At 37.1% G+C, this 15000-nt stretch overlaps 1 protein-coding gene across 6 annotated transcripts in view; it reads right to left on the bottom strand.

Moving 5' to 3' along the window:
- Positions 1-15000, bottom strand: part of rgs12b (regulator of G protein signaling 12b) — a 164125-nt gene that overhangs the window by 10944 nt on the left and 138181 nt on the right. For 3 of the 6 annotated variants that reach the window (XM_064926782.1, XM_064926781.1, XM_064926783.1), the window contains one exon: positions 11774-11951. The exons of the other annotated variants lie outside the window; for them this stretch is intronic. In XM_064926782.1, coding sequence (XP_064782854.1) covers positions 11774-11951 — 178 coding nt within the window. The remainder of the gene's footprint in view (positions 1-11773; positions 11952-15000) is intronic. 6 annotated transcript variants of the gene reach the window in all.

Below are 15000 nucleotides of genomic sequence, written 5' to 3'. Positions count from 1 at the left end.
CATATCACTACTTCATATCACTACATATAGCTACTTCATATCACTACTTCATATCACTACATATCACTACATATTGCTACTTCATATCACTACTTCATATCACTACTACATATCACTACTTCATATGACTTCTACATATCACTTCTTCATATCACTACATATCACTTCTTCATATCACTACTTCATATCACTACTTCATATCACTACATATTGCTACTCCATATCACTACTTCATATCACTACTTCATATCACTAGTTCTACATATCACTTCTTCATACCACTACTTCATATCACTACTTCATACCACTACATATCACTACATATCACTACTTCATATCACTACATATAGCTACTTCATATCACTACTTCATATCACTACATATCACTACATATTGCTACTTCATATCACTACTTCATATCACTACTACATATCACTACTTCATATGACTTCTACATATCACTTCTTCATATCACTACATATCACTTCTTCATATCACTACTTCATATCACTACTTCATATCACTACATATTGCTACTCCATATCACTACTTCATATCACTACTTCATATCACTAGTTCTACATATCACTTCTTCATACCACTACTTCATATCACTACTTCATACCACTACATATCACTACATATCACTACTTCATATCACTACATATAGCTACTTCATATCACTACTTCATATCACTACATATCACTACTTCATATCACTACTTCATATCACTACTTCATATCACTACATATCACTACTTCATATCACTACTACATATCACTACTTCATATCACTACATATAGCTAATTCATATTACTACTATATATCACTACTTCGTACCACTACATATCACTACTTCATACCACTACATATCACAACTTCATACCACTACATATCACTACTTCATATCACTACTTCATATCACTACTTCATACCACTACATATCACTACTTCATATTGCTACTTCATATCACTACATATAGCTACTTCATATCACTACTTTATATCACTACTACATATCACTACTTCATATCACTACTTCATACTACTACATATCACTACTTCATATCACTACTTTGTATCACTACATATAGCTACTTCATATCACTACTTCATATCACTACATATCACTACATATTGCTACTTCATATCACTACTTCATATCACTACTTCATATGACTTCTACATATCACTTCTTCATATCACTACATATCACTTCTTCATATCACTACTTCATATCACTACATATTGCTACTCCATATCACTACTTCATATCACTACTTCATATCACTAGTTCTACATATCACTTCTTCATACCACTACTTCATATCACTACTTCATACCACTACATATCACTACATATCACTACTTCATATCACTACATATAGCTACTTCATATCACTACTTCATATCACTACATATCACTACATATTGCTACTTCATATCACTACTTCATATCACTACTACATATCACTACTTCATATGACTTCTACATATCACTTCTTCATATCACTACATATCACTTCTTCATATCACTACTTCATATCACTACTTCATATCACTACATATTGCTACTCCATATCACTACTTCATATCACTACTTCATATCACTAGTTCTACATATCACTTCTTCATACCACTACTTCATATCACTACTTCATACCACTACATATCACTACATATCACTACTTCATATCACTACATATAGCTACTTCATATCACTACTTCATATCACTACATATCACTACATATTGCTACTTCATATCACTACTTCATATCACTACTACATATCACTACTTCATATGACTTCTACATATCACTTCTTCATATCACTACATATCACTTCTTCATATCACTACTTCATATCACTACTTCATATCACTACATATTGCTACTCCATATCACTACTTCATATCACTACTTCATATCACTAGTTCTACATATCACTTCTTCATACCACTACTTCATATCACTACTTCATACCACTACATATCACTACATATCACTACTTCATATCACTACATATAGCTACTTCATATCACTACTTCATATCACTACATATCACTACATATTGCTACTTCATATCACTACTTCATATCACTACTACATATCACTACTTCATATGACTTCTACATATCACTTCTTCATATCACTACATATCACTTCTTCATATCACTACTTCATATCACTACTTCATATCACTACATATTGCTACTCCATATCACTACTTCATATCACTACTTCATATCACTAGCTCTACATATCACTTCTTCATACCACTACTTCATATCACTACTTCATACCACTACATATCACTACATATCACTACTTCATATCACTACATATAGCTACTTCATATCACTACTTCATATCACTACATATCACTACATATTGCTACTTCATATCACTACTTCATATCACTACTACATATCACTACTTCATATGACTTCTACATATCACTTCTTCATATCACTACATATCACTTCTTCATTTCACTACTTCATATCACTACTTCATATCACTACATATTGCTACTCCATATCACTACTTCATATCACTAGTTCTACATATCACTTCTTCATACCACTACTTCATATCACTACTTCATACCACTACATATCACTACATATCACTACTTCATATCACTACATATAGCTACTTCATATCACTACTTCATATCACTACATATCACTACTTCATATCACTACTTCATATCACTACTTCATATCACTACTTCATATCACTACTACATATCACTACTTCATATCACTACATATAGCTAATTCATATTACTACTATATATCACTACTTCATACCACTACATATCACTACTTCATACCACTACATATCACAACTTCATACCACTACATATCACTACTTCATATCACTACTTCATATCACTACTTCATACCACTACATATCACTACTTCATATTGCTACTTCATATCACTACATATAGCTACTTCATATCACTACTTTATATCACTACTACATATCACTACTTCATATCACTACTTCATACTACTACATATCACTACTTCATATCACTACTCACTACTTCATATCACTACATATCACTACTTCATATTGCTACTTCATATCACTACATATAGCTACTTCATATCACTACTTTATATCACTACTACATATCACTACTTCATATCACTACTTCATACTACTACATATCACTACTTCATATCACTACTTTGTATCACTACATATAGCTACTTCATATCACTACTTCATATCACTACATATCACTACATATTGCTACTTCATATCACTACTTCATATCACTACTTCATATGACTTCTACATATCACTTCTTCATATCACTACATATCACTTCTTCATATCACTACTTCATATCACTACATATTGCTACTCCATATCACTACTTCATATCACTACTTCATATCACTAGTTCTACATATCACTTCTTCATACCACTACTTCATATCACTACTTCATACCACTACATATCACTACATATCACTACTTCATATCACTACATATAGCTACTTCATATCACTACTTCATATCACTACATATCACTACATATTGCTACTTCATATCACTACTTCATATCACTACTACATATCACTACTTCATATGACTTCTACATATCACTTCTTCATATCACTACATATCACTTCTTCATATCACTACTTCATATCACTACTTCATATCACTACATATTGCTACTCCATATCACTACTTCATATCACTACTTCATATCACTAGTTCTACATATCACTTCTTCATACCACTACTTCATATCACTACTTCATACCACTACATATCACTACATATCACTACTTCATATCACTACATATAGCTACTTCATATCACTACTTCATATCACTACATATCACTACATATTGCTACTTCATATCACTACTTCATATCACTACTACATATCACTACTTCATATGACTTCTACATATCACTTCTTCATATCACTACATATCACTTCTTCATATCACTACTTCATATCACTACTTCATATCACTACATATTGCTACTCCATATCACTACTTCATATCACTACTTCATATCACTAGTTCTACATATCACTTCTTCATACCACTACTTCATATCACTACTTCATACCACTACATATCACTACATATCACTACTTCATATCACTACATATAGCTACTTCATATCACTACTTCATATCACTACATATCACTACATATTGCTACTTCATATCACTACTTCATATCACTACTACATATCACTACTTCATATGACTTCTACATATCACTTCTTCATATCACTACATATCACTTCTTCATATCACTACTTCATATCACTACTTCATATCACTACATATTGCTACTCCATATCACTACTTCATATCACTACTTCATATCACTAGTTCTACATATCACTTCTTCATACCACTACTTCATATCACTACTTCATACCACTACATATCACTACATATCACTACTTCATATCACTACATATAGCTACTTCATATCACTACTTCATATCACTACATATCACTACATATTGCTACTTCATATCACTACTTCATATCACTACTACATATCACTACTTCATATGACTTCTACATATCACTTCTTCATATCACTACATATCACTTCTTCATATCACTACTTCATATCACTACTTCATATCACTACATATTGCTACTCCATATCACTACTTCATATCACTACTTCATATCACTAGTTCTACATATCACTTCTTCATACCACTACTTCATATCACTACTTCATACCACTACATATCACTACATATCACTACTTCATATCACTACATATAGCTACTTCATATCACTACTTCATATCACTACATATCACTACTTCATATCACTACTTCATATCACTACTTCATATCACTACATATCACTACTTCATATCACTACTACATATCACTACTTCATATCACTACATATAGCTAATTCATATTACTACTATATATCACTACTTCTGCACTCACTACATATCACTACTTCATACCACTACATATCACAACTTCATACCACTACATATCACTACTTCATATCACTACTTCATATCACTACTTCATACCACTACATATCACTACTTCATATTGCTACTTCATATCACTACATATAGCTACTTCATATCACTACTTTATATCACTACTACATATCACTACTTCATATCACTACTTCATACTACTACATATCACTACTTCATATCACTACTTTGTATCACTACATATAGCTACTTCATATCACTACTTCATATCACTACATATCACTACATATTGCTACTTCATATCACTACTTCATATCACTACTTCATATGACTTCTACATATCACTTCTTCATATCACTACATATCACTTCTTCATATCACTACTTCATATCACTACATATTGCTACTCCATATCACTACTTCATATCACTACTTCATATCACTAGTTCTACATATCACTTCTTCATACCACTACTTCATATCACTACTTCATACCACTACATATCACTACATATCACTACTTCATATCACTACATATAGCTACTTCATATCACTACTTCATATCACTACATATCACTACATATTGCTACTTCATATCACTACTTCATATCACTACTACATATCACTACTTCATATGACTTCTACATATCACTTCTTCATATCACTACATATCACTTCTTCATATCACTACTTCATATCACTACTTCATATCACTACATATTGCTACTCCATATCACTACTTCATATCACTACTTCATATCACTAGTTCTACATATCACTTCTTCATACCACTACTTCATATCACTACTTCATACCACTACATATCACTACATATCACTACTTCATATCACTACATATAGCTACTTCATATCACTACTTCATATCACTACATATCACTACATATTGCTACTTCATATCACTACTTCATATCACTACTACATATCACTACTTCATATGACTTCTACATATCACTTCTTCATATCACTACATATCACTTCTTCATATCACTACTTCATATCACTACTTCATATCACTACATATTGCTACTCCATATCACTACTTCATATCACTACTTCATATCACTAGTTCTACATATCACTTCTTCATACCACTACTTCATATCACTACTTCATACCACTACATATCACTACATATCACTACTTCATATCACTACATATAGCTACTTCATATCACTACTTCATATCACTACATATCACTACATATTGCTACTTCATATCACTACTTCATATCACTACTACATATCACTACTTCATATGACTTCTACATATCACTTCTTCATATCACTACATATCACTTCTTCATATCACTACTTCATATCACTACTTCATATCACTACATATTGCTACTCCATATCACTACTTCATATCACTACTTCATATCACTAGCTCTACATATCACTTCTTCATACCACTACTTCATATCACTACTTCATACCACTACATATCACTACATATCACTACTTCATATCACTACATATAGCTACTTCATATCACTACTTCATATCACTACATATCACTACATATTGCTACTTCATATCACTACTTCATATCACTACTACATATCACTACTTCATATGACTTCTACATATCACTTCTTCATATCACTACATATCACTTCTTCATTTCACTACTTCATATCACTACTTCATATCACTACATATTGCTACTCCATATCACTACTTCATATCACTAGTTCTACATATCACTTCTTCATACCACTACTTCATATCACTACTTCATACCACTACATATCACTACATATCACTACTTCATATCACTACATATAGCTACTTCATATCACTACTTCATATCACTACATATCACTACTTCATATCACTACTTCATATCACTACTTCATATCACTACTTCATATCACTACTACATATCACTACTTCATATCACTACATATAGCTAATTCATATTACTACTATATATCACTACTTCATACCACTACATATCACTACTTCATACCACTACATATCACAACTTCATACCACTACATATCACTACTTCATATCACTACTTCATATCACTACTTCATACCACTACATATCACTACTTCATATTGCTACTTCATATCACTACATATAGCTACTTCATATCACTACTTTATATCACTACTACATATCACTACTTCATATCACTACTTCATACTACTACATATCACTACTTCATATCACTACTCACTACTTCATATCACTACATATCACTACTTCATATTGCTACTTCATATCACTACATATAGCTACTTCATATCACTACTTTATATCACTACTACATATCACTACTTCATATCACTACTTCATACTACTACATATCACTACTTCATATCACTACTTTGTATCACTACATATAGCTACTTCATATCACTACTTCATATCACTACATATCACTACATATTGCTACTTCATATCACTACTTCATATCACTACTTCATATGACTTCTACATATCACTTCTTCATATCACTACATATCACTTCTTCATATCACTACTTCATATCACTACATATTGCTACTCCATATCACTACTTCATATCACTACTTCATATCACTAGTTCTACATATCACTTCTTCATACCACTACTTCATATCACTACTTCATACCACTACATATCACTACATATCACTACTTCATATCACTACATATAGCTACTTCATATCACTACTTCATATCACTACATATCACTACATATTGCTACTTCATATCACTACTTCATATCACTACTACATATCACTACTTCATATGACTTCTACATATCACTTCTTCATATCACTACATATCACTTCTTCATATCACTACTTCATATCACTACTTCATATCACTACATATTGCTACTCCATATCACTACTTCATATCACTACTTCATATCACTAGTTCTACATATCACTTCTTCATACCACTACTTCATATCACTACTTCATACCACTACATATCACTACATATCACTACTTCATATCACTACATATAGCTACTTCATATCACTACTTCATATCACTACATATCACTACATATTGCTACTTCATATCACTACTTCATATCACTACTACATATCACTACTTCATATGACTTCTACATATCACTTCTTCATATCACTACATATCACTTCTTCATATCACTACTTCATATCACTACTTCATATCACTACATATTGCTACTCCATATCACTACTTCATATCACTACTTCATATCACTAGTTCTACATATCACTTCTTCATACCACTACTTCATATCACTACTTCATACCACTACATATCACTACATATCACTACTTCATATCACTACATATAGCTACTTCATATCACTACTTCATATCACTACATATCACTACATATTGCTACTTCATATCACTACTTCATATCACTACTACATATCACTACTTCATATGACTTCTACATATCACTTCTTCATATCACTACATATCACTTCTTCATATCACTACTTCATATCACTACTTCATATCACTACATATTGCTACTCCATATCACTACTTCATATCACTACTTCATATCACTAGCTCTACATATCACTTCTTCATACCACTACTTCATATCACTACTTCATACCACTACATATCACTACATATCACTACTTCATATCACTACATATAGCTACTTCATATCACTACTTCATATCACTACATATCACTACATATTGCTACTTCATATCACTACTTCATATCACTACTACATATCACTACTTCATATGACTTCTACATATCACTTCTTCATATCACTACATATCACTTCTTCATATCACTACTTCATATCACTACTTCATATCACTACATATTGCTACTCCATATCACTACTTCATATCACTAGTTCTACATATCACTTCTTCATACCACTACTTCATATCACTACTTCATACCACTACATATCACTACATATCACTACTTCATATCACTACATATAGCTACTTCATATCACTACTTCATATCACTACATATCACTACTTCATATCACTACTTCATATCACTACTTCATATCACTACTTCATATCACTACTACATATCACTACTTCATATCACTACATATAGCTAATTCATATTACTACTATATATCACTACTTCATACCACTACATATCACTACTTCATACCACTACATATCACAACTTCATACCACTACATATCACTACTTCATATCACTACTTCATATCACTACTTCATACCACTACATATCACTACTTCATATTGCTACTTCATATCACTACATATAGCTACTTCATATCACTACTTTATATCACTACTACATATCACTACTTCATATCACTACTTCATACTACTACATATCACTACTTCATATCACTACTCACTACTTCATATCACTACATATCACTACTTCATATCACTACATATCACTACTTCATATCACTACATATCACTACTTCATATCACTACAACATATCACTACTACATATCACTACTACATATCACTACTTCATATCACTACTACATCACTACTACATATCACTACTACATATCACTACTTCATATCACTACTTCATATCACTACTTCATATCACTACTACATATCACTACTACATATCACTACTTCATATCACTACATATAGCTACTTCATATCACTACATATCGCTACTTTATATCACTACTCGCTACCTCATAGAGCTACCCCATATCACTACTCGCTACCTCATATTGCAACCTCATACCGCTACCTCTACCTCATATTGCAACCTCATACCGCTACCTCTACCTCATATTGCAACCTCATACCGCTACATCATACCGCTACCTCATATCGCTATCTCATACCGCTACCTCATATTGCCACTCGCTACCTCATATTGCCACTTGCTACCTCATATCGCTACCCCATATCGCTACTCGCTACCTCATATCGTTACCTAATACTGCCACTCGCTACCTCATATCGCTACTCGCTACCTCATACCGCTACCTCATACCGCTACTCGCTACCTCATACCGCTAATTCATATCGCTACCCCATACCTCTACCTCATATCGCTACCTCATACCGCTACTCGCTACCTCATACCGCTGCATCATATCGCTACCCCATATCGCTACTCGCTACCTCCTATTGCTACCTCATACCGCTACCTCATTTCGCTACTTGCTACCTCATATCGCTACCTAATATTGCCACTCGCTACCTCATATCGCTACCCCATATCGCTACTCGCTACCTCATACCGCTACCCCATATCGCTACTCGCTACCTCATACCGCTACCCCATATCCCTACTCGCTACCTCATACCTCTACTCCATATCGCTACTCGCTACCTCATATTGCTACCTCATACCTCTACCTCATATCGCTACCTCATATCGCTACTCGCTACCTCATACCGCTACCTCATACCGCTACCTCATATTACAATATATCACAGCTCATAATTTAAACTGAATGCAAGAGGAGACAGTGTATCAATCAGTTAGACATATCTACTTCATATCGTTACCTCATATCGCTACTTTATATCTACCTCATATCCTTACCTCATATCGCTATCTCATACCGCTACCTCATACCGCTACCTCATATCGCTACCTCATACCGCTACCTCATACCGCTACCTCATACCACTACCTCATATCGTTACCTCATATCCTTACCTCATATCACTACCTCATACCGCTACCTCATATCACTACCTCATATCGCTACCTCATACCGCTACCTCATATCGCTACCTCATATCCTTACCTCATATCACTACCTCATATCCTTACCTCATATCCTTACCTCATATCGCTACCTCATATCACTACCTCATATCACTACCTCATATCACTACCTCATATCGTTACCTCATACCCGCTACCTCATATCGCTACTTCATATCTACCTCATATCACTACCTCATACCGCTACCTCATATCACTACCTCATATCGCTACCTCATACCGCTACCTCATATCGCACCTCATATCCTTACCTCATATCACTACCTCATATCCTTACCTCATATCCTTACCTCATATCACTACCTCATATCACTACCTCATATCACTACCTCATACCGCTACCTCATACCGCTACCTCATACCGCTACCTCATACCACTACCTCATATCGTTACCTCATATCCTTACCTCATATCACTACCTCATACCGCTACCTCATATCACTACCTCATATCGCTACCTCATACCGCTACCTCATACCGCTACCTCATATCCTTACCTCATACCGCTACCTCATATCGCTACCTCATACCGCTACCTCATATCCTTACCTCATATCACTACCTCATATCACTACCTCATATCACTACCTCATACCGCTACCTCATATCCTTACCTCATATCCTTACCTCATATCACTACCTCATATCACTACCTCATATCCTTACCTCATATCCTTACCTCATATCCTTACCTCATATCACTACCTCATATCACTACCTCATATCACTACCTCATATCACTACCTCATATCCTTACCTCATATCACTACCTCATATCACTACCTCATATCACTACCTCATATCGTTACCTCACACAGCTACCTCATATTACAATATATCACAATATATCACAGCTCATAATTTCAACAGCATGCAAGAGGAGACAGTGTATCAATCAGTTAGACATCTCAAAGCTACAGGCTAGAGTTAGGAAGGAGAGGAGACATGGACGAGCTACACACAGCTAGCCTAGCGAGCATCAACAGCATCAATGCTGCTACAGCAATACAGTGTTAGTTAGTGACAGCACAGCTAGGGGTTTGAAGGAGAGGAGGAGGAGGGAGGAGAGGAGGAGGAGGGAGGACGTTGTTTTACCTTCAGCTTCGTCTACAGTAATCTTTTTCTGCTTTCTCTTTTCAGTGGGCGGGGCTTTATATGGCGCCGCCGTCTTGCGGTGGCTGCTGGGTAAGAGGCGGTCGTCACGGGCAGAGGAGGAGGGCTTGTTTCCGTTGCCGAGCACCGCACTGGGCTTCCCTGACGCCCTCTCATCCCCCTGACAGGTTTAGTGAACAACGAGGGGGGGGTCAACGAGTTAGGGGGCGTGGGGGCAGTGATGATGATGATGATGAGGGAGGGGGGAAACTAGTGTGTGTGTGTGTGGACAGCTTTTGATTTCTCCGTTCAGAGCTTAAAGGTGACAGTTGGACCATGGTCATATCGGTGGCCTATGGGACACAGTTTGGTCAGAGGGCTGTTGAGGAGGCGTCCCGGGACACAGGGACTTCTATCAGCTAACAAAACATCTACACACGACGAGCAAGCTCCGAACCCACACACAACACCAGAACACACCACAACACCAGAACACACCACAACACAACACCATAACACACCACAACAGCAGAACACACCAGAACACACCAGAACACCACAACACAACACCAGAACACAACACCAGAACACAACACAACACCAGAACACACCACCAGAACACAACACAACACCAGAACACACCACCAGAACACACCACAACACCAGAACACAACACCAGAACACACCACCATAACACAACACAACACCAGAACACACCACCAGAACACACCACAACACCAGAACACAACACCAGAACACACCACCACATCAGAACACACCACAACACACCACCAGAACACACCACACCACCAGAACACAACACCAGAACACACCACCACATCAGAACACACCACAACACACCACCAGAACACACCACAACACAACACCAGAACACACCACCAGAACACACCACAACACAACACCAGAACACACCACCAGAACACACCACAACATCAGAACACACCACAACACAACACCAGAACACACCACAACACCAGAACACACCACAACACCAGAACACACCACAACATCAGAACACACCACAACACCAGAACACACCACAACACCAGAACACACCACAACACCAGAACACACCACAACACACCACAACACCAGAACACACCACAACACAACACCAGAACACACCAAAACACAACACCATAACACACCACAACACCAGAACACACCACAACACAACACCAGAACACACCACAACACAACACCAAACCAGAACACAACAACCCCTCCTGTCTCAGCCTTCAGTATTTATGCTGCAGTAGTTTATGTGTCGGGGGGCTGGGGTCAGTTTGTTATATCTGGAGTACTTCTCCTGTCCAATTCGGTGTCCTGTGTGAATCTAAGTGTGCGTTCTCTAATTCTCTCCTTCTCTCTCTCGGAGGACCTGAGCCCTAGGACCATGCCCCAGGACTACCTGACATGATGACTCCTTGCTGTCCCCAGTCCACCTGGCCGTGCTGCTGCTCCAGTTTCAACTGAACCGCGGCCCTAGGACCATGCCCCAGGACTACTTGACATGATGACTCCTTGCTGTCCCCAGTCCACCTGGCCGTGCTGCTGCTCCAGTTTAAACTGTTCTGCCTTATTATTATTCGACCATGCTGGTCATTTATGAACATTTGAACATCTTGGCCATGTTCTGTTATAATCTCTACCCGGCACAGCCAGAAGAGGACTGGCCACCCCACATAGCCTGGTTCCTCTCTAGGTTTCTTCCTAGGTTTTGGCTTTTCTAGGGAGTTTTTCCTAGCCACCGTGCTTCTACACCTGCATTGCTTGCTGTTTGGGGTTTTAGGCTGGGTTTCTGTACAGCACTTTGAGATATCAGCTGATGTACGAAGGGCTATATAAATAAATTTGATTTGATTTTGATTTGATTTGAACAACAGAGCACACAACAACACCAGAACACACCACAACACCAAATCAGAACACACCACCAGAACACAACACCAAACCAGAACACAACACCAGAACACACCACAACACCAGAACACAACACAACACCAGAACAAAACACAACACCAGAACACATAACAACACCAGAACACATCACCAAATCAGAACACACCACAACAACACACCACAACACAACACCATAACACACCACAACAGCAGAACACACCAGAACACACCAGAACACCACAACACAACACCAGAACACAACACCAGAACACAACACAACACCAGAACACACCACCAGAACACAACACAACACCAGAACACACCACCAGAACACACCACAACACCAGAACACAACACCAGAACACACCACCATAACACAACACAACACCAGAACACACCACCAGAACACACCACAACATCAGAACACAACACCAGAACACACCACCACATCAGAACACACCACCAGAACACACCACACCACCAGAACACACCACCACATCAGAACACACCACAACACACCACCAGAACACACCACAACACAACACCAGAACACACCACCAGAACACACCAGAACACACCACCAGAACACACCACAACATCAGAACACACCACAACACAACACCAGAACACACCACAACACCAGAACACACCACAACACCAGAACACACCACAACATCAGAACACACCACAACACCAGAACACACCACAACACCAGAACACACCACAACACCAGAACACACCACAACACCAGAACACACCACAACACCATAACACACCACAACACCAGAACACACCACAACACAACACCAGAACACACCACAACACAACACCATAACACACCACAACACCAGAACACACCACAACACAACACCAGAACACACCACAACACAACACCAAACCAGAACACAACAACAGAGCACACAACAACACCAGAACACACCACAACACCAAATCAGAACACACCACCAGAACACAACACCAAACCAGAACACAACACCAGAACACAACACCAGAACACAACACCAGAACACAACACAACACCAGAACAAAACACAACACCAGAACACATAACAACACCAGAACACATCACCAAATCAGAACACACCACAACACCAGAACACAACACAACACCAGAACAAAACACAACACCAGAACAAAACACAACACCAGAACACACAACAACACCAGAACACATCACCAAATCAGAACACACCACAACACCAGAACACAACACAACACCAGAACACACCACCAAATCAGAACACATCACCAAATCAGAACGCACCACACCACCAAGTCAGAACGCA

The sequence above is a fragment of the Oncorhynchus masou genome, chromosome 20 (genome assembly GCF_036934945.1).
Source record: "Oncorhynchus masou masou isolate Uvic2021 chromosome 20, UVic_Omas_1.1, whole genome shotgun sequence".
NCBI lineage: Eukaryota > Metazoa > Chordata > Actinopteri > Salmoniformes > Salmonidae > Oncorhynchus > Oncorhynchus masou.
This window is presented reverse-complemented; position numbering and strand designations above follow the sequence as displayed.